At 47.6% G+C, this 26,756-nt stretch overlaps 1 protein-coding gene across 2 annotated transcripts in view; it reads left to right on the forward strand.

The window, feature by feature from the left end:
* The window catches only part of Itgb5 (integrin subunit beta 5), a 116,550-nt gene that overhangs the window by 40,205 nt on the left and 49,589 nt on the right, over positions 1-26,756 (forward strand). For both annotated transcript variants that reach the window (XM_052740391.1, XM_052740390.1), the window contains exons 5-6: positions 8,865-9,033; positions 25,549-25,710. In XM_052740391.1, the coding sequence (XP_052596351.1) occupies positions 8,865-9,033; positions 25,549-25,710 (331 nt within the window). The remainder of the gene's footprint in view (positions 1-8,864; positions 9,034-25,548; positions 25,711-26,756) is intronic.

Below are 26,756 nucleotides of genomic sequence, written 5' to 3' on the forward strand. Positions count from 1 at the left end.
GGACACCAGGTTAGCTGTGTAACCAGGAGTAAGAAGCAACAGGACTGGTGAACAGGTTGGGTTGAAGTTGCAGACTGGGCCACGTCCTCCAACACCCCGGACATGATGGCGATGGAGTTGGCTTCTCTCTTTGCTAGTGCCTCAAGTGATCTGTGAGAGGGCAAGATGATGCGGTGCAACAACAACATGCAGTGGTGGATAACGTCCGGTTTCTTCTTGCCTTAGCTCCACATTCAACTTCAATGAGGTTGTGGAACATAAGGCCCAAGACTGTCACTAGATAGGGGACAGCTACGATTTTAGTTCTCGCTAAGCATCAAATACCATTCGTACTGTTAATAAACATCTTATTAGATTATCTCTTTACGTCCCATACTGGCCTCCTCAGGTCTCTAAGCCATGTTTACAGATGAGGAAGTGAGGTCTAGAGAGAATGAATCCCTTGCCCCTATACAGATAGCTAAAGGGTAGACTAGTTTTAGAGTCCGAATTCTTATTAACACAGTGCCATTTTTTCCTCATCTAAGATACTTTACCTGAGGCTAAGGAACAGCATGCACTCCCAAGCTCCCACCAGCCCACTGTGTTTGCCTAGTCTAGAGTAACAGTCCCCAAATCTCCACGGCTAAATTTCTGCCAAGCTGTCCTCATTGGTACAAAGTCTGAGGAGGGTTGAGCTGTGCTGACGCTTGGCACCTCTCCTTCAGGGATCCAGGCCTCTTCCATGTTGGGGATATCGCTTCTTGCTGCCCTGGAGGGTGAAAGTGTTGTTTTAAAGTCCCTGGACCTAATTCTCTCTTTATCTTTGCAGCACGCACAGCCCCCAGCTTCAAGCTAGGTTGGGTGGGGGTTGGGTGAGGTGGTGATTTCCCAGCAGCCTGTGTTCTGAGTCCCCCAAGTCCTGTTAATTTTCTTCCCCATTCTGACCTAGATCTTCCTCAGGGGTCAGAAACCAGCCCAGAGATTGAAAAACAGTAAACTAAGCCAGACGTGGTGACGAGTACCTTTAATCCCAGCAGATCTCTGAGTTCAAGGCCAGCCTGGTCTACAGAGTGAGTTCCAGGATAGCTAGTGCTACACAGAGAAACCCTGTCTCAAAAAAACAAACAAAAAACCAGAAAAAGGAAGGAAAATAAAACCAAAACAATACCCAGTAAGATAAACAGGTTTAAAGATAGATGTATTCAAAGTCCCTTAAGCATAAGGAGATGGTAGGCATCATTTGCTGGGTGTAGCTTCGGCAGGGCCACAGGTAACCAGCCATAAGCTACAGAATCGAGGTTATGATTAGTGGATCTGGTCTCTAAGGCCCCTTTCAGCTGTCCCCAGGCCACACTGTTGGAGTTTTGCTACTTACTGGGAGCAGCAGTATCGGAATCAAAACATTTTTTGGGATCCGTTGGAACAGTGAGTCCTCCCTCTCCTCTCCGTCCCTTCCCTGATTGGGCTCTGACTCTCAGACAGGGTGTGTCTGCACCCGCAGAGATGCTGGACTGGGAGCTGGCAGAGGATCAAGGACCAGTTTGGGTGCTTAGCATCCGAATAGGCAAGGCTATTGCACACAGCTATTCAGAGTTCCGACATGAAGCCCTCCAGGCAGACAGCAGTGGCAGACAGTCCAGTTCTTGACAGCGCTCTGAAAAGCTGTTCCTGAGACAGGAAATCAGTGAAGAAAGGGTGTTAGGAAGGAAAGCTCCAATCTAAGTCATGTAAATCTCTCTTTTGAAAGCCAGGAAGTACCAGGAAAGACACCGAGGCTCTGGGGAGCAGGCTGAGCTTCCCACTCTGGGGTCCCCAGTCTCCTTGGAGAGTCCCCCTTTGCCACTTGAGAGGGACAGCACAAGCCAGGTCATGTAATCTGGCTGTCCCACACCAGGTCTGGGACAACACACGTGTTGTTTGCTTTTCTGTTTTAAAGGCCCCATGCGTTAGTTACTGACATCTAAAAAGCAATTAGCCACCAATAACCAGAATTTCTAGGTTTTCTCCACTCGAATGCTCCAGGAACACTAAATCTGAAGAAGTGCCAGGCTTGCCATGGGGAGAAAGAAGTGATGTAAGCATTAGATTAAAGACCAGTTTAATAACTATTCTGAGTCACAGGAGCATCATTAGGAAATGCCGATATTCACAGATATCCCATATTTGGTTGACAGTTGAGGGCCTTTTTTTTCCTTTGATTGAGCTGGCATTGAGATACATTCATGTGAAAACGTGGATGTGTAAAAACATCTCCATCACTGTTTATGTGTTTCTACCCTCGGAGTATGTTTCCCTTTTCCCCTTGAAGGTGTCATCCTTCAAGGCATTGGTGCCTGGGGTGACATGCTCTGATCATCTAACCGGGCTCTGTCACATGCTCTTGACTGTGGCTCTGCTGGGGTTACGTTGTTTACAGTGTTCAGAGCTTGGAGGGCTGTGTCATCTGTGTCTGGAAGGTTCTAACAGTGTCTCTGGGAGTGTTTCCTCCTCTCCTGCCTCCATGTTCATCCACTAGTAGGTGTCAGCTGGAACTTTTCAGTCTAAATGTCTTATTTCTTATTTTTCCTCATATAATTCCCCCCCAAGCGACATAATAGAAAATCCTTCCAGGTTACAATTTTTTTCTTCAGTTTGATCTGTACACTGAAATGTTTTTTGACCTCCTCGACTGTCCTCTCTCTCTCTCTCTCTCTCTCTCTCTCTCTCTCTCTCTCTCTCTCTCTCTCTCCCCCCCTCCTCCCTCCCCTCCCTCCCTCTCTACCTCATTCTCCCTCCCCCTTTCCTTCCCTCCTTCCTTCCTTCCTTCTTTCCTTCCTTCCTTCCTTCCTTCCTTTCTTCCTTCCTTCCTTCCTTTCTTTTTTCTTTCTTTCGGTTTTTCAAGACAGGTTTTCTCTGTGTAGCTCTGGCTGTCCTAGAACTCACTCTGCAGACCAGGCCACCTTGAACTCAGAGATCCCCCTGCCGCTGCCTCCTGAGTGCTGGGTTTAAAGACTTACACCACCACCACCCGGCCCTTTCTATAATTTTCACTTGGTCCTTTTCTCAGACTCTTGTGTTTTAGATACTTTGAGACTTTTAGTTTTTTTGTTGTTTGTTTTTAATTTTTCTAGTAGTTTCCTGTCTGGCTTTTGGTTATCATTCCTCTGTCTTCTTGACTGTTTCAAAAGTCCTTGTCTTAGGGAATTTCAGAGCATTCTGTTCTTGAGTGTGAGGTTTGCTGACATTCCTTGGGGCTGTTAGCCTCTCACGGGGTGTGAAATGTTTTCACCAGAGGCTGTTTTCCACCGAGGACCGTATGTCCTGGGTGTCCTGGCTTTCCATAGAGCAGTTTTTAATCTCTGCTCTGTCAGGGACCTTCTGTGTTGACAGTAGGGCTAGTTTTCCTGTTAATTTCTCAGCTGGGGGTTTCTTCTCTCTCTCTCTCTCTCTCACTTTCTCTCTCTGAGACAGGGTCTCACTATGTAGCCCTGGCTGTCCTGGAACTCCTAGAGATCCACCTGCCTCTGCCTCCCAAGTGCTGGCCATCACCACACAGCAGTTAGGGGTTTCTGTATCATACAAATTGTGAATTCTCATCACTAGGGGCCTAGAATGACTTTTTTTTTTGGATAGAGGACTTGGGTCTGGTTCCCAGCACCCACATTGGTCCGTTCACAACTACCTGTAATTCTGGTTCCAGAGAATCTGGTGCCTTTTTGGTTTTTTTTTTTTTTTGGTCCCACAGCACCTGCATGTACAGTGTATATAATACATCCATATATTTTATTTATGTGTATGTATGCATGTGCGTGTGTGTGGTTGGTTGGTTGGTTTGAACTCATTAATAATAAACTCTGAGTCACCAACAATGAGTTGGTCGCCCATTAAGGAAAGAGATAAGCCGGGCGGTGGTGGTGCACGCCTTTAATCCCAGCACTCGGGAGGCAGAGGCAGGCGGATCTCTGTGAGTTCAAGGCCAGCCTGGACTACCAAGTGAGTTCCAGGAAAGGTGCAAAGCTACACAGAGAAACCCTGTCTCGAAAAACCAAAAAAAAAAAAAAAAAAAAGGAAAGAGATAAAGCACTTCTTGGTGTCATTTAACCAAGAGCAAGCCAGATTTGAATTCTCTATTTCATGATGTCTGTGTCATCTGCCGTCTGTCTGTCAGATGAGTCTGAATGTATGCCTGCCCGAAGGCTGTCTTGTGAGTCTGTCCCTAACAGAGGGCTTTGCCCTGTGTTTATTGACCAGCACAGAAAGCATCCTATGGGAAGGAATTCGAGGTTTTTTATGTCAGTTAAACCCACTTATTGTAGACTAGGCCAGTCTCCGATGTAGCTTCCACTGGCTCTTCAGTCCTTTCAGTCTCCTGATGGCAGACTTCGCCGAGAGCTGAGGTGGTCTTGGAGGTCCAGGCCCCACCAGCCACTGTTTTCACGCAGGAACCACAGTGCCAGGTGCCAACGGCTCATCTCTTCATCTGGGTCTTGCCGCAGAAGGGGCAAGTGTACTTGGCATGCTGGCTAATTTCAGTTTTCTTCACCATTTTCTTGAGGGAGGCGGGTCCTATATTTCCCGACCTTCTTGGTTGTTTAGGCATGTCTTTGGAACGTAAGCTCAAGTCCAGAGAGGAAGAGGTATTTTACAGAAAATTAGAATTTTGCAAGAGATTAAGACACTGACTCTAACTGACCGAGATAACAAATAGTATTATTACAAATACCATCACTTACCACGTAATATCCAAGCCGGGGGTGGGGGGTGGGGTGGGGTGCCCCCCCCCCCCCCCCCCCGAGGGGCGCGCATGCGCGCACGTGCGTGGTGCACGCCTTTAATCCCAGCACTCGGGAGGCAGAGCCAGGAAAATTTGTGAGTTTGAGGCCACCCTGGGCTACCAAGTAAGTTCCAGGAAAGGTGCAAAGCTACACAGAGAAACCCTGTCTCAAAAAACCAAAACCAAAACAAACAAACAACAACAACAAAAAACCAATATAACCAAGTAATATCCAAATGTGATGTTCAGCATTTATGGTGGATATTCTTTTATAAAATTGCTTTCAACATCTATTTTTGCTGCTTTCAGCAAATGATACACAGGCGTTACTCTGAGTCAGGGGCAGGGAAGAGGACATAACTTAAGATTGCAGGTGTGCATTAGCTTAGGTTGTAAAAGTTGATTACATGGAAATTCCAAGGCTGTTAGGTTGGGTGTTACATTGTTCTCTTAAAGGCAGGCTAAACATATAGGCTGAGCACACAGTAGGACAGCAAGCGTCTTAGCCAGCCTTAAGTGACTTCAAGGTATATTATTAACCTGGTGGTGAGGTCCAGCAAAAGTTCCAGTCTCTTATTTAGAATGTAAGATATTTTCATAATATTGTATCACCACATGTTTATGTCTGTGTTTGTATATTTTTTATTTGTGCGTGTGCGTGCGCGCGCGTGCTGGTGCCCAAGAAAGCCAGAAGAGGGCATTGGATCCCCAGGAGCTGGAGTAACAGGCAATACTGAGCTGCCTTATTTGGGTGCTGGGAATCGAACTTGGGTCCTCTGGAAGAGCAGCAAGCTCTCTTAGTCATTGGGCCTGTCTTTAGCCTTAAAGTGATTTTTATGTGAGGGTCTCTCTTTCTCTTCTTTTAAAATTTTATTTTTAATTATGTGTGTGTGTGTGTGTTGGGATGTGTGTTTGTGCATGTGAGTGTAATGCCTAAGGAGTCCAGAGGCGTTGGAACCCTTAGAGCTGGAGTTATAGGTGAATTCAGGTCCTCTGCAAGAGCAGTGTGTGTTCTTAGCCACTGAACCTTCTCCCTAGACCTCAGATTTTTTCTCTCTTGCTCATAGCCTGCAGTGGATAGTAAACATCCTTGCCTCTTTTCTAGGCTGGCGGTTGGAGATTTCGTGACAGGCTCAATACTTACTGCAGCTCTTAGGAGCATCCAGCTTGATGTAGTGCTCCTGTGGAGAGCTTGGCAGCTCCAGGCTCCCCCGGCTCCTCCTGGGACCAGCTGCAAGCCTAGGCTTCTTTCTACCCCACGCATAGAGAAAGAACCCTTGGGTCCCACTCCCTCTCTTCAGCTCATTCATTTACGAACTGTTTCATCTTCTCTTGTAGCCTTCCATCACAGCTGTCTATTTACATTTTTTTTTTTTTTTTTTTTTTTTTGGTTTTTCGAGACAGGGTTTCTCTGTGTAGCTTTGCGCCTTTCCTGGAACTCGCTTTGGAGACCAGGCTGGCCTCGAACTCACAGAGATCCACCTGGCTCTGCCTCCCGAGTGCTGGGATTAAAGGCGTGCGCCACCACCGCCCGGCCTATTTACATTTTTAAAATTATACTTTCTCTAGAATTTCTCCGTGTTCAGGGTGAGAGAGGTGCCTTCCATATTAACTCCATCTACAACCTTGTCTTGACTATTACATCATTTTTAGAATTCGCCTAGATCTAATGTCTTCAAACTGGACTCACTGGTTTTTTCAAGATAGGATTTCTCTGTGTAACTCTGGCTTGTCCTGGAACTCACTCTGTAGATCAGGCTGGCCCCAAATTTAGAGATCCACCTGCATCTGCCTCCTGAGTGCTGGGATTAAGGGTGTAGGCCCCCACCCACTTCGCTCCGGGTTTACTTTTTACATGAATGCATAGGTATACGTGCACACATACACACACACACACACACACACACACACACACACACACACACACACACACACACGTGCACAGCAAACATTCTCCCCCAGCTCTATATTTATTTATTTTTCATCTTCCTGGTTAATAATCTTAAACCTGATAAGTGTCCCTCCACTGGGATTCCACAGCACAGACACGGGGTGTGTGTGTGTGTGTGTGGCGGGGGGGGATGGGAGGGTGGGGGTGGGGGGGTTTTAACCTCCTGGCAAATAACTCTAAAACGCAGATCTCCAGGCTGCTCTGGAACAGCTCTTAAGGACTAAGCCAGAAATCTGGTCCCGGGTGGCGTGCTGTTTCAGTGACACCTTCCCAGTGTCTGTGTGGCAAAGCCGTGTTCCTTGCGAGGTGTCCCTGAATGGGCTCCAGCACATTGCCTGTGGTTCCGGCTTCTCTCTCTCCAGCAGACAACTCTTCATGTCTCTGTAGCAGGAGCAGATCTGCTCACTGCTGTTCGCAGGTACAGGCGTGAAGGGAGGTGTAAACACTGAGGCGCCATGGCCATGGCTGCGCTTCTCACAGCTCTCCTGGTTTCCCGTTTCACAGCAGTTATTCGGTCTCTCCTCCAACGGTCACAACGCACACCTGAGGCTCTAAATCCTGGCCCGGAACAACAGAAGGGAAGAGGAGCTTGGAGGAAGAAGGGAATGTAGTTGTAGACTCCCCCTGGGCTTGTCTGGCTGTCAAATAGGTGTGGGTGGGGGCTCAGCTCCTTCCAGTGGGAACGTAATGTCCACACTTGTTTCTCTACACTGAGGAGGCTACGCAAAAATCTCAGGGTGGCCTAAGGTGTGGATTTAAAAATAGCCGACCAGTCTAAGCTGAAGGGGTTCGTGAAGCCTCAAAGCAGGCAGGGGAAAGGAAGTTTAGCGGGAGAGAATTGTCTGGTGGATTGGGAGTGTGTGTGGGGGGGGGGGGGCGGTGGCCGTGGGGGGCCAGGGGTGTGATCTGTCCTCTGCAGCTTGTGAGGTCTGTGTGGCATTGTGACTGTTGGCGGTAGGACTGCCTCCTAGACAGCCAAAGCTTGCCTCTCTGCAGAGGAGAGGAGCCTGCCTAGACCTGTCCTGGCGAGGCCCGTCCTGGCAGCAGGGATGGTGGGACCTCTAGTCATTGCTAAGCCTGTTTCCCTTCCCAGGCACAGCTTGAATAGGACTCTAAAGCCTTTCTCCCAGGGCTCTTGTTGTTCTAAAGAGACTTCCTTTACACGGCCACAGATCCTGCAGGGGTGGGCCAGACTGCCCCCCACGTCGTCCTCGTCTGTCCCCTTTACTCTGCATCCAGCACACTGGCCTTCCTCTGTCTCTTTCTCCACATGGCTCAGCTAGGGTTCTTTTCTGTGGCTGCCACACTCTGCCCTCGCCTTTCTCCGAGAACCCGTTTGAGGCCTCTCTTCCTGTGTCCTTGGCCAGGCTTGATGCTGTCGTTGGGAGCTACTTTCCTCTAGGAACGGGACCACTTACGGTTTCCCCTGAAGTTAACCTGGCAGGACTCCGACATGCGTGTCCTTCCAAGTTCTCAGTTACGGTTTCCCATTTGAAGAGATTTGGATTTCTCTGGCGCGTGGATACTTTAGCTTTGCAGTGTTAGGAATGAATGACGGGGCAAAGTCATGTTTTGAATTCCTGCTCCATTCCACATCTCTTCTTGTGCCAGCACATCCTGGTCGTCGCCAGTGAGTCCTTTGTCTCTCGGCAGCGGCACATGTGAAAGAGCCCTGCTTCTGTGGCCCTCGCTGGCCATCGCCCACCTTGGTTGTGCCGCCGGTTCCACGCATCCTCCCCCAGCCACAGAGTCTACTGTGACCCCCCACTTTGAGCCACTGTGCGTACACTCCCGTGGTCTGGCTGTGTGCCCGCCTCGAGGGCTAGCTGTTACTTATCCACTATGCTTACCCCAGAGTAGGTGGCAGATGCCGAGTAAGTGTTGACTGATGTTTTTCAAGGTATGTAGTGAAGGCCAGGGCACTTGATTGATATTTAGAGATGGGGCCAGAGAGATGGTTCAGTGGGTAGAAGTGACTGCCACTAAGCCCGATGACCTGGGTTGGATTCCCAGGACCCACAGGATCGAAGGAGAGAACCAATCTCTGCCAGTTGTTCTCTGACTTGTACATGTGTGTGCACACATACACCCACACTAAAATAATGAAATGTAATTAAAAATTGAAAAGACTGAGAGATGATGATGAAAAAGTGACTCCTCTCTTCTCTCTCTCTCTAGTTACAAGTTATTCCCAAACTGTGTCCCCTCCTTCGGGTTCCGCCATCTGCTGCCTCTCACGGACAGAGTCGACAGTTTCAACGAGGAAGTGAGGAAGCAGAGGGTGTCCCGGAACCGGGATGCTCCTGAAGGGGGCTTCGATGCTGTCCTCCAGGCCGCTGTCTGCAAGGTAACTGTCTGGTCTCAGCCTCCGTGGGGCAGGTTTTGAACCACCCAAGCGTGTGGCTCCCATCCACTCTTACGTCAGAGGCTGAGCTCAGCCACACTGTGGGGAAATCTCTAGCAATCAAGTAGGCTGGACTGGGGACTTTGTCCGATCTCCGTGGCGGGGTGTGGCTCTGTGCAATGGGATCGTGTCTTTCCCAAATGGCAGCTGTTCTGTGTTTATGCATTGCATTGGCTTTTTTTTTTTTTTTGGCCCAGTTTTTTTAACCTTAAAGATGACCTTACTGGAGAATCAAAGCTGAAAATCAGAATCACTCCAAGTCTTTGGTTGCATGTCCATATTTTTGTTTTCCTTATTTCTCTGTGATATGTGGATCCAGAGAGAGGGCATAGACCAGTCAGAAATGAACTTGGGCTTTGAGAGGTTCCCAGCTTGGAGAAGTATGTAAGTGGAATATTGATAACCACTTATTGTTAAAGTAACTTTCGGCTGTCGAAGGAGCCTAATAGCAACAGCAGAAGATAAATTAGTTTGCAGCTCATTACTGAAGCATGAGTGCAGTACCATTTGCTTCATCCTCCTGGCATGTGTCCATAAGTTTAGCAGTTTTCAGGAAAGCTTAGCAGAGTATCCACACTGGCAATGCATTCTTCTTTAAAAAAATTATTTATTTTTTAAGAATGTTATGTGTATGAGTTTTTTTGCCTGCATGTATGTTAATATACCATATGCATGCTCAGAGCTCGTGGAGGTGGGAAGAAGAGGGCCTCAGAGTCTTCAGAACTGGAGTTACAGAAACTTGGAAGCCTCCATGTAAGTGGCTGAGAATCGAACCTGGGTCCTCTGGAAGAGCAGAGAGTGCTCTAAACACTGAGCTGTCTCTCCAGCCTCTTGGTGATGAGTCTTTGAAAACCAATGGGGGTTCATCAGTGGTGGAGTGGTTGGGACTCTTAAACATTTGGGAAGTCAGGGGAAGAGGTTAAAACCTGTCTTCGTGACCACACACAGGGGCTGCTGTTTGCTTCCTCGGTGATCCACACTCTTGGGTTCCTGAGTGTGTGTTTTCTGGGCTTGTCCTGTGCTCACTTTCCTATCTAATCACCCTTTGACATGGATAAGAAGAAAGCCACTGTTGTCATTCCTGAAATAAGAACCCCCAGACAGCAGATAGAGATGGCTAAGGGGAAGGAAAAGGCATAGAAAAGAGCAGGTCTCTCCTTCCTGATTCCTCCAGCTGTGCTATTGAGAAGGCCTGGGGGCTTCTTCAGAGTGGGAGATCACGGTGGCTTATCATCATGTTCTAATTCAGAGTTCCCTTGTGTTTTTGGTTTTTTTTTTTGTTTTTTGTTTTTTTAGCAGTCTGAAGGCCAGATGGAACACAGCTATGATGCACTCATCTCTGAATCTTCCATGTGTCATAAAATAGTTTATGGATTCTTCTCTCTCTCTCTCTCTCTCTCTCTCTCTCTCTCTCTCTGTCTCCTGGTATTCAGATATTAATTGGAGAGGCATTGTCTTCACAGACATTCAGCGAAATTCAACATTTTTATCAGGGGAAAAATAGTGCAGGAAAAAAATGTAAGATTGCCCTCACCTCCTTACCCAGAGAATTTGGTGGATTTTCTTTTGGACAAAGTCGTCATTAAAAGCTGTGTGGGTGGGAGAAAACCCCAGTTACAGGGCACGGCCAGCATTAGTAGGTCTGCTAGATGAAGGACACAGCAAGTGCTGGGACCGTTGGTATCAGAGAAAAACCAGAGTCCACCCTTGTGCCTGCATGATCCTCCTGTGCCATCTCTAATGGGTTGAGTAGCCCACCTTCTGAATTCGGCATTTCAGAGGCCTCCAGCAGATTGCCTGGACTCGTTGCTTGAACCCGGTGAGCTGTCTGTCATTGATTGAGAGGCACTGTGTGAGCCACGTCAGCCTTAGACCTCGTATATTCCATCATGGCCTTTGCCACAGGGAAAGTTAATAATTGTTTAGAATTATGCCGCCTACAAGCCGCCAGTTTCTCTCCTTACCTTTCCCCCACTTCTGTTCTGTGGAGTTACATTTAGACATGTATTAAGACATTTCCTTCTCATATGAAATGGCTTAATTTATAATTAAATGTCCTTCTTCCTGGTTTATTACAGACTTTCTTATTGTAACAAAAATATTAGGAATAGATCGTAGGCTAGCTTTTGGTGAATGACTAGGCAGCAAAAATCATACCATTAGCAACTTGAGGGTCAGGCAGGGTTGTACACTTAGGAGACAGAGGCTGGCAGATCTCTGTTGAGTTCAAGGCCAGCCCAGTCTACAAAGTGAGTTCCAGACCAGCCAGGGCTATGTAAAGAGACTGTCTAAAAAAAAAAACAACCAACCAAACAGAATCTTTATCAACTTGAGTAATGCCTAAGAGAAATTAATAGTGCACTAATGAAGGCACACTGAAAAGCAGTATGGCTAGAATGATCCTATTTGTCAAATAAGAGAAAACAAATAAGAGAAAAATGGGCTAGTGATATTGCCCAGTGGATAGAGGCACCTGTTGCCAGGTTGGAGTTCAGTCCCAGGAACCTGCATGGTGGAAGGAGAGAACCAGTTCCTTCATGCTGTCCTCTGACCGCCACACAAATGTGGTAGTATCTGTGTACCTGTGCACAAAGAAAGAAAATATTGGAAATAGGCCAAAATGATAGCAGTATTTTTAGGTTATAGAATTATATGTTGTTTTTATTTTTCTTGGTGGTTTTTAATTTTTTTGTGTGTTTATCTAAGTTTCTACAATGAATATATGCTATTTTTTGTTATGAAGCATTTCAATGATAAGAGTGGAGAGAATAAGAAATTAAACTCCATGTCTGTTGTTTACTTTTGGTGACTACCACTCATGGCCAATCTTGTGTTCAGAGACCCTGTCTCCCTATTATTTGAGGGATTGCTCAGATATCATCTACAACACCTAAGCATCTCTTTGTTCACGGGGGTCTGTTCCTATTTGCCCAGATTAGAGGCTCTTCAGTTTAGTCCTGCCAACTGGGTGTAACAGAGAGAAAGGAGTCCTGTGCACTTGGCCGGCTTCTCGTAAGGACCAGGGTTGCCTGGACAGTCTGTCCTGCAGTTGCTCATGCGCACATCTGCTTCCGGTGACCTTTGCTGTTGGTGAGGATCTAAGGGCAGGCCTGACTCACAGCATCACGGGTTCTCCTTGCTCTGGTTTCCCTGGCTTGGACTATTCATTATTAACTTGTGGGACTTAGGGTTATGACATGGCTGTCTTTAAAGTCTACCTCAGCTGGGACAGTGGTGGCACCTGCCTTTAATCCCAGCACTCGGGAGGCAGAGGCAGGTGGATCTCTATGAGTTCGAGGCCAACTGGATCTCTATGAGTTCGAGGCCAGCCTGGTCTACAGAGCAAGTTCCGGGAGAGGCTGCAAAGCTACACAGAGAAACCCTGTCTCAAAACAACAACAACAACAAAAAAGTCTACCTCTAAGGCATACTGTATGTTTCTTGCAAAGGTGTTCTTTGTAGAAGATAAAGGGATACCTGCTTCTCTTTAGGATTCTACTCAGGACAGGGACCCTGCTTTTACTAGTGGTAGCTCCCCCAAGCTGCTCGATTGCTCTCAGAGGCAGTTAACGGCGTCCACAGCTGAGAGTTGGCTCTCTCATGCAGGCATCTTTTTCCAATGTAGTCTTCACAACTGGGTTAGAATTGGGGCGTGCCGTTGCCTTTAATGCTTTATAAGCCTATGACTGAATTTGTTTATACCTTTTCTGGGTCAGAATTATGGTTTCTCCCTTTATCAGTCTCACTGGTTCCCTCAGAACTTTCTAGAAGTTGACTTTAAGGTTGCTTATTCCTTATTCTAAAATTACACCGGTTGATGTATGACGGGTGATTCAGACTGGAGCTATGCTTGCTCTCCTGCTTTCCCAAACAGGAAGCATCCCTGGCCTCGGGAGGGTGAGGGGTGGGTGGGGTGGTGAGCGTGGCCTCAGGGCTGTGGGTTCCAGAGCTTGTTTGCTTTTCCTCTGCAGCGGTGTGTTCAGGAAACTATTAAAAGTATTGGCACGCTCTGTCTCTCTCTGTGTCTCTGTCTGTCTCTCTCTGTCTCTCTCTCTGTCTGTGTGTGTGTGTGTGTGTGTGTGTGTGTAGGGAGAGATTGTGAGCACACATGTGGAGGCCAGAGGATTTCTTTTTTACTCTATGGAGTCAGGGTCTTTCCCATCTCTGTCTCTGTGCTGCAGGCTCCAGGCTAACTGGCCAGTGAGTGTCCAAAGCAAGGTTTGGAAACACGACACAGGTCTATGGCCTACAAGAAATTAGGCAGGTCCAAAGAAGCCAAAGAGTGATTCTGCTGTTTCTGCTTCCCACCTTGCCACAGGGGCACCGGAATTACAGATGTGTTCCACCACATCAGGCTTTTGACATGACTTCTGGATCAAATCGGGTGGCCAGGCTTGTGCAGCTAGGTGTTTTTACTAGCTTGCACCGTCACCCCTGGCCCCTTGACTGTGGTTTAATAGATGCGTTCACGTCACTCCACTAGTTTGGTGACATTTCAAAGTCTGTGACCCGTGGTTTGCTGCGCCGAGGGTTACGCTGCCCTGCTGACAGCTGGGTATTCTCACACAAGGGGTGGGAAAGAGCTCAGCATTACCAACAGCACTGGCCAGGGCTCGTCTCCATTACCCTCTATATAAACCAGCTGTATTACCCTCTATAAACCAGCTGCGTGCCTGCCTCCCTGCCCTGTCATAGAAGGCACCTCCACATGCTGGCAGCTCCCCTCAACTGACCCTGGCAGGGACAGGCAGCTAGGGGAAAGTCCAGGCAGCCCCGTGGGTCCCTGAGGCTTTACTTCTATAATGGCCAGTATGCATGCCAGTTTCCTCGGCCTCCCTGTGGCCTCTGCACTCCAACCACAGCGCCTGGAGTCCCTTTCCTGACTGCTGCTGCCTTTGCTTCGTGACCCTCCCCAGCGCTCCTAGCTCTCCTTCATTTCCTTCTTACTAGAATTCATTGCATCAAGCCCCAGCTCCAGCCTCCTCCACCGCCATAGCCCACGTGGATATGGAGCGGTTTGTTCCAGCCCCTGAGCTGTCATTGGCACACTACCCCACAGTGCATTTTACACTAGGGTTCAGTCCTAGTGTGTGTTGTGCAGTCTGTAGATTTTAACAAATGAGTAACTGCCTTCTTCCCATTACAATATCGTGCAGGGTAGCTTTCCCACCCCAAAGTCCGATGCTCGAATACCATCCCTCCCTGAACCTACTTTTCTTACACATGAGAGAGAGGGGTGGGGGAGAGAGAATGCGAATGTGTTGGGGTGGTTCAGAACTGGAAGACTGGAAGTCGAACCTTGGACTCGCAGCATGCTGGGTGACCTCCAACCCCTTTGAGCTGCTTTCCCTTTCTTTACACGTCCAGTCTGGTTTGCTGGTATTGCAGACATCAGTCTCGTTGTTTGTGCGTCAGGGTGTACTTCCTGACGGATCACCCTCACTGGGCCAGGGTCTCCCATTGCCGAGTACTTGGTCACTTCCACACAGTTATCAATTTTATTTTATTTTATTTTTTTGGCCATTGCTTGATTGGGGTGTCTCTTCTTTGAGACACTGAAGGTGTTTTCATTGCCCTGCCTGGCGCACAGGCTAGGTCTTTGGCACACATTTGGTGAGGGAACAATGCTTTGTGCTCAGAGGGGCCTCTGTGCCTCTGAAGGCAGCTCAGAAATAGCCAGATCCTCGTTCGTCCACCTTCCCACCATGCTCTGCTGCCTCCATGGCATCCCTAGTGTGAAACACCCGCCTTCTGAAGTGGAGCTGTTAGTACTGTGTATTGACAATACTTTCAACTCAGTAGCCGTTCTGGTGGAGAAAAAAGTAAAGAAACTGAGAGAAGGCCCCTATGCTCAGGGTTTTGTATGTGTGTGTGGTGGTGGTTTTTTGTTTTGTTTTGTTTTGTTTTGTTTTGTTGTTGTTGTTTTAAAGATAAGTTTCCCTAGTTGGCCTGGAACTCACTATGTAGACCAGGCTGGCCTGGACCTCACTATGTAGATCAGACTGATCTCTTAACTCACAGCCCAAGCACTGGCATTAAAGGCACGTACTACCATGCCCAGCTACTATTTTATTTGAGTTGGGGAATCTAATTGAGGGTAAATTAAACATCCTATATATAAGCATTCCACTGACCCATATGAAATTATTGCTATTTATCTATCATTGATATTTGCCTATTGGTATTTCTTCTACAAAAACAAATGCTTCATTCATTTATTTTATGTAGTGCTGGAAATCAAACCAAGGGTCTTGATTGCTCAGGCAAGGGAGCTACCACTGAGCTGTATCCTTGATCCCCCAAATGGAAAATATGTGGGGCTCAACGTTCTACATTCTACAGTGCCTTCAGCCCAGCTTCAGCCCTGCTCCCACCCTGCACCAGAGACACCCTCCTGTGCTCTTTGCGGGGGTTTGGACTTGAGGTGAATGTTTAGACCCTGAGTCACAGGCAGCTCCTTTCCCCAAGGAAAGAAATTCTACACTGTGGCCTCATGAAATGTAACCACAGAGCAGATTTTTTTCCTCAAGTATATTTCATTACAAAGTATGGTTAGAAGCAGGAAAAACAAACTCCTAAGGAGAGCTTGTTTATTGCTACAGAGTGATGGAAACAAGCCCGAATGTCAGTGTGGTTGCTCATTCGGGAAGCCGATCCCATAATGAAAGCTTGATTTCCCCGTGGGCCATGTTGGAATTAAGACTCTTTGGTCCTCAAGTTTGGATCTGCTGTGGAATCTGTCACTGTCCAAACAGGTCACCCCCCTCTCTTCCCTCCCTCCCTCCCTCCCTCCTCCCCAGCACCTGTTCCCTCTTCCTCTCAGCCCCTTCTGGAAATATACAGTGTTCTGTTGATAATCTGAAAGTTTGTTGAGTACTTACTGTGTGCACAGGAGGTATTGTGAGGGGTTCGAGGCTGAGGTGGCCTCAGATCTGCCTCTGTGAACTTAACTCTACTTGGAAGACACTTCAAGAACAAGTGTCTAAGGTGCAGCTGGACATACTGGCGTCTTAGGACCCAACGGTGAATGACAGCCTTCCTCCCCCAAAGGCTGACTTGGGCCTTTTACTTGCTCCAGACTGCACCAAGTTCCACAGGTTCATTTCACTCTTTCCCTTGAAAGTGGTTGTACTGTCTCCCACAGCGTCAAGCCTAATAAAGTTGAATAAGGTCCCTAAATTTCCATAGGTAGAAATGTCAGAGCCGGAACCGGCGGATGGATCCTTGTGCATGCCTTAAATGTACTTAACCTTGACATTAGAGCCTGTGCTGTCTTTGAAATCACACAAGCACAGAGAAGTGGGAGGGTTGAGCTTCCAAAGAGAGCACAGTCCCGGCCTAAGGCACCATCATGATTACCCACAATCCTGTGGGAGCAAATAAAATGGCTGTACTCTGTGACTTTCCTTTTTATCAGACACAGTTGGCCTGTGACTGACAGTGCTTGGGATTTCCACTGGGTGGTCCTAAGGTCAGCAAACTGATGGAGCTGGTCCTCAGCTTCCCTGTCTGTAAAATGGGGCATGCTTTGAGTTCTTCCTTACTTGCCCTAGTTTTGAAGATGCCTCAGACCCACCAATTCTGTTCCTAGCCATGATAAGACACTGCCATTTGCAGAATGGATCTTTTTTAGCAGAGGGGAAGTTTGGGGAGCATGATTCTAAAGTGATAGCTAGGGCTATGGGGCAGTGTTGTCTTCTGACTTAAGGACCTCTTCATGGTTGGAGGAATGATCTTGAGATCAGAAAGCCGGGTAGTTCTGTCCTCACTGAAGCTGATGGGCCTCTCTGTTCTGGGACCACATTTGAGCACCTTTCCAGAGAGAGTGTTGTGTTGTGTCTGCGCAAGTGAGCCAGGGCAGTGAGCTAACCAACATAGAGGTATGTAGTGATATATTGTGTACCCTAATAAACTTGCTTGAGGATCAGAGGACAGAGCCAGCCACTAGATTAGACGTAGAGGTCAGGCAGTGGTGGCACACGCCCTTAATCTCATCACACGGGAGGCAGAGATCCTTCTAGAGCTCTGTGAGTTCAAGGCCACACTGGAAACAGAGCCAGGCAGTGGTGGCACACACCTTTAATCCCAGTACTGGGAAGCACACAAACCTTTAATCCCAGGAAGTGATGGCTAGGCAGAGAAAGGTATATAAGGCGTGAGGAGATAGGAACTATGGCAGTTCAGCTGAGATCCTTTTGGGTGAGGACTCAGAGGCTTTCAGGCTGAGGAAATGGGATTGGCTGAGGAGTTGGCGAGGTGAGGTTGGCTGTGGCTTGCTCTGCTTCTCTGATCTTTCAGCAAGTTTATTAGGGTACACATTATATCATCACAGAGGCAGGCACCCCCACCTGCTTCCTAAGACAGGAGGCACATGGCCTTCTCTCAGATTCCCAGTCCCTCTCCAAATTCTCCACAGGACTTCCTAGTCTGCCCCTCTGACTTTGCCATGCTCTGTCTGTGTGGTCCTTGTATGTAGATAAGTAGTACAGAATGGATCTGGGGAGCCTTGGGTTTACTGTGAGCCCATTGGAAAATGCATCTGACACAGGCCATGTACTCAGGGCCAGAGGTCTGCAGGTCTCTGTCCCAGTCTTCCTTCCCTCTGTGTGGGTCATAACACATCCAGTGGACTGCCTCTGGTGTTTCAAATGTATAGAGGGGCTACAGAGATGGCCCAGGGGTTAAAAGCTTCCTGCCCTTGGAGAGGACCCAGGTTCCGCTCCTGGCCCACATGGAAGCTCACTGCTGTCTGTAACTCTAGTTCCAGGGGATCTGACTCCCTCTTCTGACCTATGCAGGTACTGCATGCTTGAGGTACACATGCATCCCTCCAGGCAGATACACATACATGTAAAATAAAAAGTTTTTAAAAATGTTGATAGAGAGCAGAGATGGGTGGGTGGATGGTCCTGAACCTGGCAACAGTGTCCTCTAAGGGGAGATACTGTGACAAGTGTGTTAACTGACTTTACCTCTCATAGAGAGGGGAAGAGTCTTTCTAGCTGGAGAGGACGCATGAGTAGCCATGAGGAAGCCACTTGCAGTCCCAGGGTTTCTGATAGGGAAGGATTTCTAACAAGGATTGCTGTTTGGTGCCAGAGCAGCTGCCTGATGAGGCAGTGAGTGGGTGTGGGCAAATGCCAGAGAAAAGATTTCTACAGCAGAGAGAGGCTGGCCGAGACGCACTGGGGTTCTTTATGTATTTCAGCAAATACACACCCTCGAGTATGCCCCCTCTGACTTGCCATCCTCTGGACGGTCCCTGTATGTGAATAACTTAATACAAAATGGGCCTGGAGAGCCTTGGGCATGTGCTGTCTTAACTGTTGTATTTGTTTTGTACTTGGAATTGAACCCAGGGCCTGGGCCCATTAGGCGTGTGCTCTACCACTGTACTATTTCCCCAGCCCATAGAAACTGTTTTTCTCAAGTGTAGTGGCACACACCTTTAATCCCAGCACTCAGGAGGCAGAGGCAGGCCAATCTCTGTGAGTTCAAGGCCAGCCTGGTCTACATAGTGAGTTCTAGGACAGCCAGGGTTACATACTGAGACCCTGTCTCTAAAAAATACACCCTCCCCAAAAAGAGAGAGGCTGTGTTTCTCCCCCAGTTCCCTTCCCTCTTCCTCCCCTCTTTCCTTTCTCCCTACCCCTCCTCAGTACTTTGGATTGAACCCAGGGCCACATGTGTGCTAGGCTGGTGCTCTGCCACTGAGCGACATCCCTAGCCTCTAAGTGACTTCTCTGCGCGGTCACTCCCTGGTGGTTTGGACTTGCACTGGCTGACTTGAACCTGTCTTCTACAGATCTCATCAGCTCACCTTCTAAGCCCTGACTGGCCACCATGACCATGACCTCTCCCAAACACACTAATTTTATTTACCAAGCACAGCTTGCTTTGAACTGGTGTCTAGCAAATCTCTCCATGCCTCCCACTGGTTGCCTATGCAGCTACTTTACTCTTGGGGGCTGGGGGTGGTGGTGGTGGTGTCCCTGAGGAGAGCTAGGAACAGGAGGGTAGAAGCTATTCTTGGTTGTTTGAGGGACCACTTTCCTTTGTCAGACATTGTAGCCACTGAGTGACTCCTTCCATCCTCAAGAAACCAGATTGCCCTACAGGCCAGAGACCTGTGTCCTCAAAATACAGAAACCAAGCCCCCTGCTCCCCAGTCTTTTCTCCCAGGCCTCGGGCTCTCTGGGGCCAGCTGTTGGAGATGAATAAGCCAGCAAGTCCGTCTGCGCCTTGGGGCATAGCCAGCTTTTGTTTATTTTCTTAGACTGGGAAGGGCTGGTCCCCCACTCTCCATCCCTACTTCTCCTTTTTATGGACGGCTGAGAGAGGTCAGATTATGGGGAACTGAGTGAGGGAACAGAGGCAATATTTAAGAGAGATGAGGCATGAGAGGCCAGTGGAGAAGTGGGGGTCACGGAAGGGTTATGATCACTGGGCTACGAGTATATTTTTAAGCACGTGGGAAGGAACTAGGGAAGGACTGACTGATGGGACATTTTCCAGAGAGGGTGGGATTTACGGGGCTGTGTTTTCTCAAGGAGGGAGGAGCCCGCCTTCCTTGGGGACAGTGAGATCAGAGCAGAGGGCAGGAAGCTTGAGGTTTAGGATGGAGAAGAGGATACTGGCTGAACACTTCTGGAGCTGCGGCACATTGTAGAGACAGGTGAGGAGGAGTCCTCTCAAGTGACAAAAGAGGTCACCTAAATTGAATGTGGACTGAGAGGTTGAAAATTGAAAGAGGGCAGGCCGTGAATTAGATACAGATCTAACTAACAGAAGCCAAGCGAGCCGCAGTCCTGGCCCGGGTGCTGGGTTTCTTGCCAGAGTCCAGTGCGCTTCCGCTCCGCCCACCCTTGACATTTTCATCCGAGGGCTGACCTCGATCTGTTTAATGACATCAGTTTTGTTTACATGTTGATTTTACTCAGACATACAGAAAGGTTTAGCTACAAGGCAGACCCTTTAGACAATCTTTTTAATAAAGAAAACATTCAACATAAAAATTAGGAAATGTAAATAAGCCAAAAGGAGATAAACATCACATGCCGTGCTCTACTCCTGAAGAGACGGGGGTGGGGTGGGGGTGGGGGGTGGACTTCTGAGTTAGAAACATGGGTGGGAGTTTTTGGCTCCGTGGAAATAGCGGTGGCTGGCAATGAGTACCAATTACTGCCTATTTACCACATTGCAGGTACAGGGCTGGGTGCCCGTGTGTCATTTTGTTTAATCCTTTCGACAGCTGTGTTTTATCAGTAGTTATCATCTTTCCCTTATAGATGAGCAAGCTGCTATTGTCAAAAATTCAGTACCTCGCTCAAGGTCTCACGGGTAAGATGAAGCAGATGTGGGGCTGGACCCAGATCTACCAGCACCTAGCTTCAAGCATGCCGTGGACGCCAAGGAAAAGTGTTGATGTGTGACATTCCTGGTCCACGCCCGGCCATTGGCATGTCCTTGGAATGCGGTGTATGTAAACTACACTCTGAGCAAAACAAGCCTTCTTTAAAATTATCTCTCTTTTAAACTACTTTTTATTTTATATTATATATTTTAAAATAACTATGTTGAAGTAGAGTTAACATACATAAACCATACATTGAGAGTATATAGTCTAGCACACTTTTTATTTTGTTTTTGAAACACTCTCATACAGGTACCCCAGACTGACTTCAAACTTGGAATCCTCCTGCCTCTGCCTCCTGAGTGCTAGGATTACACATATGTTCCACCATATCTGGCCCCATTTGAGAAAAAAAAAAAAGACATGCATATATACTGAAGACACCATCGTCAAATCTAAGATAACATCAGGCTGGTGAGATAGTTCATCCAGTAGAGGTGTCTGCACCAACCCTGACAGCCTGAGTTTGATCCGAGGTCTCACTTAGATGCTGGAAGGAGAGAACCGACTCCCACAGATTATCCTCTGCCCTCCACGTGGGTGCTTTGGCAGGCATGGCCCCCAGCACAGTCAATAAGCTAATGAACATGTCATTTATACCTGTGAGTTTGTGTCCCCATCATTTCTCTTTCCTGAATCTCCCCTAGGCAACCACGAATCAGCTGTCACTGCACATAAGATCTATTTGCAAAGATTTTATATATACCGTACATTACTCTTTTTAGCCTGGTCTGTTAGGCTCTGTACCGTTATTCCGAGATTCCTCCTCGCTGGTAAATATATCTACTCATTCCCTTCGTGGCTTAGCATTGCACAGTTATCTATCTTTTTATTCACCTGCTGATGGATTTGGGTTATTTCTAGTTTTTGTCTATTCCCAGAAAGCTCTATGGATGTTAGCATTCTTATCTTTTTTTTTTTTTTCTTTTAAAATGGACATAGGCTTCTGTTTCTTTTGGGTTAATACCTGGAGTGGGTTAGCTGGTCTTATCATATTTAATTTGTTAATAAACTTATCAGTGCTTTTCCAAATTATTTGTAACGTTTTATAATTCCAACATCAGTTTTGTGAAGAGTCTGGTTTCTACAGATTTTCGTCAGCATTTGTGGTCTTTTGTTTGTTTTGGGACCAGATATATTGGTTACTTTTCTGTCACTGTGACAGAACACCATGACTAAAGGCAACCTGTAGAAGAGTTGACATTGGCTTACGGGTCCAGAGAGAGAGAGAGAGTCCGTTGTGGCCAGGGAGGCATGGCAGCAGGCAGCCCAAACAGGAAGCTGGGTGTTCACATCTTGTCACCCAGGAAGCTGAGAGTGCCCTGAAAGTGGGGAGAAGCTCTAAACACCCTCAAAGCCTTCCCCCTGTAATATACTCCTAGGAGGGCTACACCTCCTCAGAGTTCTAGAACCTCTCCAAACAGTACCACCAAATAGGGACCCAGTGTTCAAACACCCGAGCCTCTGGCCACATTTCTGTCTTAAACCACTGTGCAGAGTCTCACCATGTAGTTCAGCATGATCTCACATTCACTTAGCCCAGGCTGGCCTGAGACTCATGATCCTGCCTCTGCACCCTAAGTGCTGGGATTACAGGTGTGTGCCACACAACCAACTTAACTTTGCCCATTTTAACATGCATGCAGCAGATTCTTAGTTGATGCAGGATTTTTTAACCACTTGCTATGAAATAATAGTCTCTGTAACAGTTTTGTGGCCTTATTACCAAGTAGTAAAAGAGGAGGAATGTAAACTGGTTAATCCTGTCCCTTGAATAGTAATTTTGAGTCTCATTAGTTTCCTTTATGTGCCAAGCACATAACTGTGTAGAAAGACCCAGCAACAGCCATGCCAAGCAGGCTCAGTTCCATTTTCCAAGAGAAAATGGTTGAGAGAAACGAGGGACTCCCACAGGGCTCCACAGTTGGAGTAAAGTGGAGACTTGGACTTAGATTTGTCTCTTCCAAAGATATTAGACTTTGGCTCACCTGGATGCTCTGTATCATAGTCAAGTGACTTCCTTTACAATGAGGAGTAAAATCCCCCTGCCCAGCGTTGTTCCTTGTTTTAAATGTGGAATATAAATCATAATTCTTTATAAAAGTCTTTATAAAACAACCCTATGGGCAACCAGACAGCAGGCAATTTATTTCGAATAGAAATACTCCTCAGTCTTCATGTGAAATCTGCAAGCTGACAGCCTGGGTGGGTAAGTCATCTGTGTTCTGACCCATTCCTGTGACCTGACCTCTGGGCCAAGGCTGTTCACACCGTTAGTGATCAGTAGCCCATATAAGAGGAAATAGACATTGTTATTCGTGGAGCGGTGCCTACTCCAGATGCTTTCTTTCCAGCAAACGTTGAGTTTTGGATCTAGCAGTCATAGATTAAACGCTGCGGTATACTGGGCTCTTTTCTGAGTTATCTCCTTCACTGTGTGCACACAGCTTCCTCTCCCTGTATGATTGGGTGATTTAGCTTTGTGGGTGAGACACGGGCCATCTCAGTCTGCCTTGATGGTAGAGTGAACTGGTCAGTTCATCCATTTGCTGAACTATGAGATGATGACGTCTGGCCAGCTTCACGGGGGTTGTAGCAAGGGCTGATGGAATCGTAGACATGTTCAATAAAAGGGAAGTACCCTGCCTGTTACACAGACAAGGGACAAAAGCTTTTGAGGTGACAAATAAATTGGTCAGGGTTACACAGGTAACTAGAAGAAGCAGCAGTTGTCAAATGCCCATCTTCAAGCATTCAAGTTCCGTGTTGTCCTGTCTCCTTGCTAACCTCACCCCCCCCCCCCCAATCTGTCTGGCTCCACAGAGAAGCTGTCAGAGGAAAAAGGAGCCAGAACAAGCAAATAACAGCATTCAAAGATCAGTCTTGCAAACGTAGTGCTTATAGTTTGAAAAATAATGGGAAGGAGAAGAAAAGATTACCCATAATCCGACTCCAAGCACATTATGGCATTTTTTTTTCAATATCTCCTGTTCTTTTAAAATAGAATTCTATGTTTCTTACGCGGTTTATAATCCCACCACAAATATCTGCTTCCTTGTTTCCGCTGTCACTGTTTGCACATAATTTCAGACTTTTATGTACATAATTTCTAGCGTCGAGGGAGGGACTATCAGTTTACTCCCTATTCCCATACCCTAGGATATCTGTGTCTTTCTGGTTATGCATGATTTCATGGTACTTTTATGGGTAGAGTCTCGTAAAATAGAATGGCTGAGTTGACAGATAAATATTTCTTAAAGTGGTTGGTTCTTTTTCAAAGTCTGGCTTATTGAGGGATAATTTATGTAGCGTGGTATTCACTCTTTTTAAGTGCATACATACACATTTAGAAGGTGAAAACCAGCAGAGCAGGAATCAGAACCTCGCAGAATCCTGGCAGCTTCTCTATGGCTTCTTCCTGTCCCACCAAGAAAAGCCTCATCCCAGCTCCTATCCCACGGTTAATTGTCCTGGTAGATCTGTGAGGGGTTCCAGCTCCTCAGCATGGGGAGGGGGGGTCTCTCTGCTGTGCTCTTTTCCTGTCTCTCTGCCAACACCTAGAACGCCCGTTTCCCTGCCAACGCCAAGAACGCCTGTTTCCCTTTCTCCCACCTCCCTCCCTATCTCTTCTTTCCATTTCCTTGAAGGGTTCTCCCTCATCTTTCCAGAGCAGCTTGGGTTTCATCTGCATTGGGAAGGCCTTTCTCCACCTCAGCCCTCCTCCTCCTCCTCATCATTCTCTTGTCCTCCTCTTTTCCATCATCTTCATCCTCATCCTCTTGTTCTCCTCCCCATCATCATCATCCTGTCCTTCTCCTCATCATCATCATAGTCATCTTGTCTTCCTCCTCCCCATCATCATCATCATCCTCCTCCTCCTCCTCCTCCTCCTCCCCTCCCCAGGTTCCATTAACCCAGTGTTTGCCTTCATTAATACCCTCATAGTAAGTTGAAGCTGCTGTTTTTATCTAAACCGAGTACCTTAAAGAGCCGGAATAAGCCTTTGTAGATCAGGGACCTTCCAGGGGATCTGGCACACAACAGGAGATGAGTGGCCGCTTGTTGGACAAAAGTTCCCTGGCTACAAAACTGACTCCTCAGTAGGTGACCGCTCTTGTCCACCCCAGATCTCCAGGCCTTCCATCTCCTCTGGCTCTCTGTTGAATCTCTTCTTCTCTTCCTTGTTTTGTTTGATCTTGTGATATGTTTTTCTTGTGCCCATGCTGCTTTTGAAGCGAGTAAGACAGCACCGTAGCTGTTCAGATGATGATGAGGGAGAGAGGGTGGTACTCAGCCCCTCATCTGCCATTGAAAGACAATTGCTTTTCACCTTCGAGGTCGATGAATCCCACCTCCATGAGTTCCATATCTAATGTGTAGCATAGCTAACTCTCGGCAGAGTTTAAATCCTCCCTATAGTCAACAATACATTTTGGGATGCCCTCTCACCAGTAGTAAAAAGGTGACCTTGTATTCCAGTTGCTGATGATAATTCCTGAGTCTTTTTGTGTAGTGTTGTGGCTATAGTGGCCATATATGAGCCGAGCCCTCCCCTTGCTGTGCACTGTGTTTAGCTGAGCCTCAGTCCGCAGACTAGATAATCCCCTGTGGTGAAACCGTAAGGGAGAAATAGCTCATCGGATGCACTTTGGGCATTGAAGTGATTTCAGGAAAGACTGGAGCGTTCACACCTACCAGGATAGATGGCGGTTCTTACCAGATCCTCAACAGGCAGAGCCATCTCTTGACCATTCGGGTGCTTCACTCGGATCCTAACAGGGCCTGCAGTGTTTAACCATCATCTTATACAGTCTTAGCCAATGTGTGTGAGGAAGGCATTGGGGTGGGGACAAACGTATTCTGGAGCCTGACAGGAAATCTTCCAGAGATGTAGCCTTCGGATGAAGTCAGAGGGAAGAGGATGATGCTGGAATGGGTGTCGAGGCGCCATGGGCCTATGTGGGCCGAGCTTGGTGATTTCTCATCTGATGTCGGGGCAGGTTTGTACAGGAAGGCTGTAACAGCCTCCATCTTCTGTCTCTCAGGAGAAGATCGGTTGGCGAAAAGATGCACTACATTTGCTGGTGTTCACGACGGATGACGTGCCCCACATCGCGCTGGATGGAAAACTGGGCGGCCTGGTTCAACCACACGATGGCCAGTGTCACCTGAATGAAGCCAATGAATACACGGCATCCAACCAGATGGTGAGGACCGGGAGGGCTCCCCTTACCTCTCCTTGTAATCCCATGGCCCACCCTTTCCCTGAAAGCTTCCTTGACCCTCGGGGCTCGCTGATGTTCTACTACATCCTGGCGATCCAGTTCTATTCATTATTTTGTCTTTTCTGACTAGGTTTTAGAACCTCCTTGTTAACTCATTCTCATCAGGGATTTCTGTAGCTGGTTGTCTTTATTTGCACCATTGGGTACCTCACGGGAGCTATTTCACTGGAGGAAGAGGTGACCTGGGAGCCAAGCGGTTCCCATGGAGAGGTGGTCTGAAGGCAAGGCGGAGCCTGCTTTCCTGAAGAGGTCTCAACTAGGATAAAGTTAGAGGACACCCAGCCCCAGCAATTACTGAGATCTTGCCACATTCATTATTCAGGCTTTTCAAGAAGCATATACCTTTTTCTTCAAATCCATTTTGATATCTGGCTAGAGAGGGGAGTTCTTCCCAATTTTCTTTCTGGAACAGGCCCATTTTCTCCAGCTTCAGAAGGTGACCATCCAAACTTTCCATGTTATCCAGGAGTGAGAGAGTTTGGAGAAAGAGCCTGTAACTATAGGACCTCACTCATTGGTGACCCTTGTACCCACCAGTAGCTCTTAAAATCCTTAAGAACCTTGTTAAACTGCCTCTTGTCCTTCCTTTCTCCTCATTTGGATCCCCCACTCCTTCCCCGCTCCCCAGCATCAATGCCCAATTCCAGAGAGCAGTGGTCTTCGCTCTCTGTTCTGAGCCATGAGCAGGACCTCCGCCAGATCGTTGGGTGTAGGAAAAGGAAAATAAGGCAAGAAATAGCCATGGGAAGGGAGGCAAGTTAATAGGTGCCGGCAGCAGATGGTGGGAGGTGGGGCTGATTTTCCTGGAGCTGTCATGGTCCCCATCCCTCCTGAAAGGATGAAGCAGGATACAGATCATACCTAGAGACGCCCCAGACCTCACGCTCACACTTTGGGAGTGAGCGCCAGAGGGGCCTTTTTATGAGCATCACTTCCTGTAACCTCTTAGTTCAGGAGCCACTGATGGC

This window comes from Peromyscus californicus, unplaced genomic scaffold (assembly GCF_007827085.1).
Source record: "Peromyscus californicus insignis strain IS unplaced genomic scaffold, ASM782708v3 Scaffold_16__1_contigs__length_79575227, whole genome shotgun sequence".
NCBI classification, from domain to species: domain Eukaryota; kingdom Metazoa; phylum Chordata; class Mammalia; order Rodentia; family Cricetidae; genus Peromyscus; species Peromyscus californicus.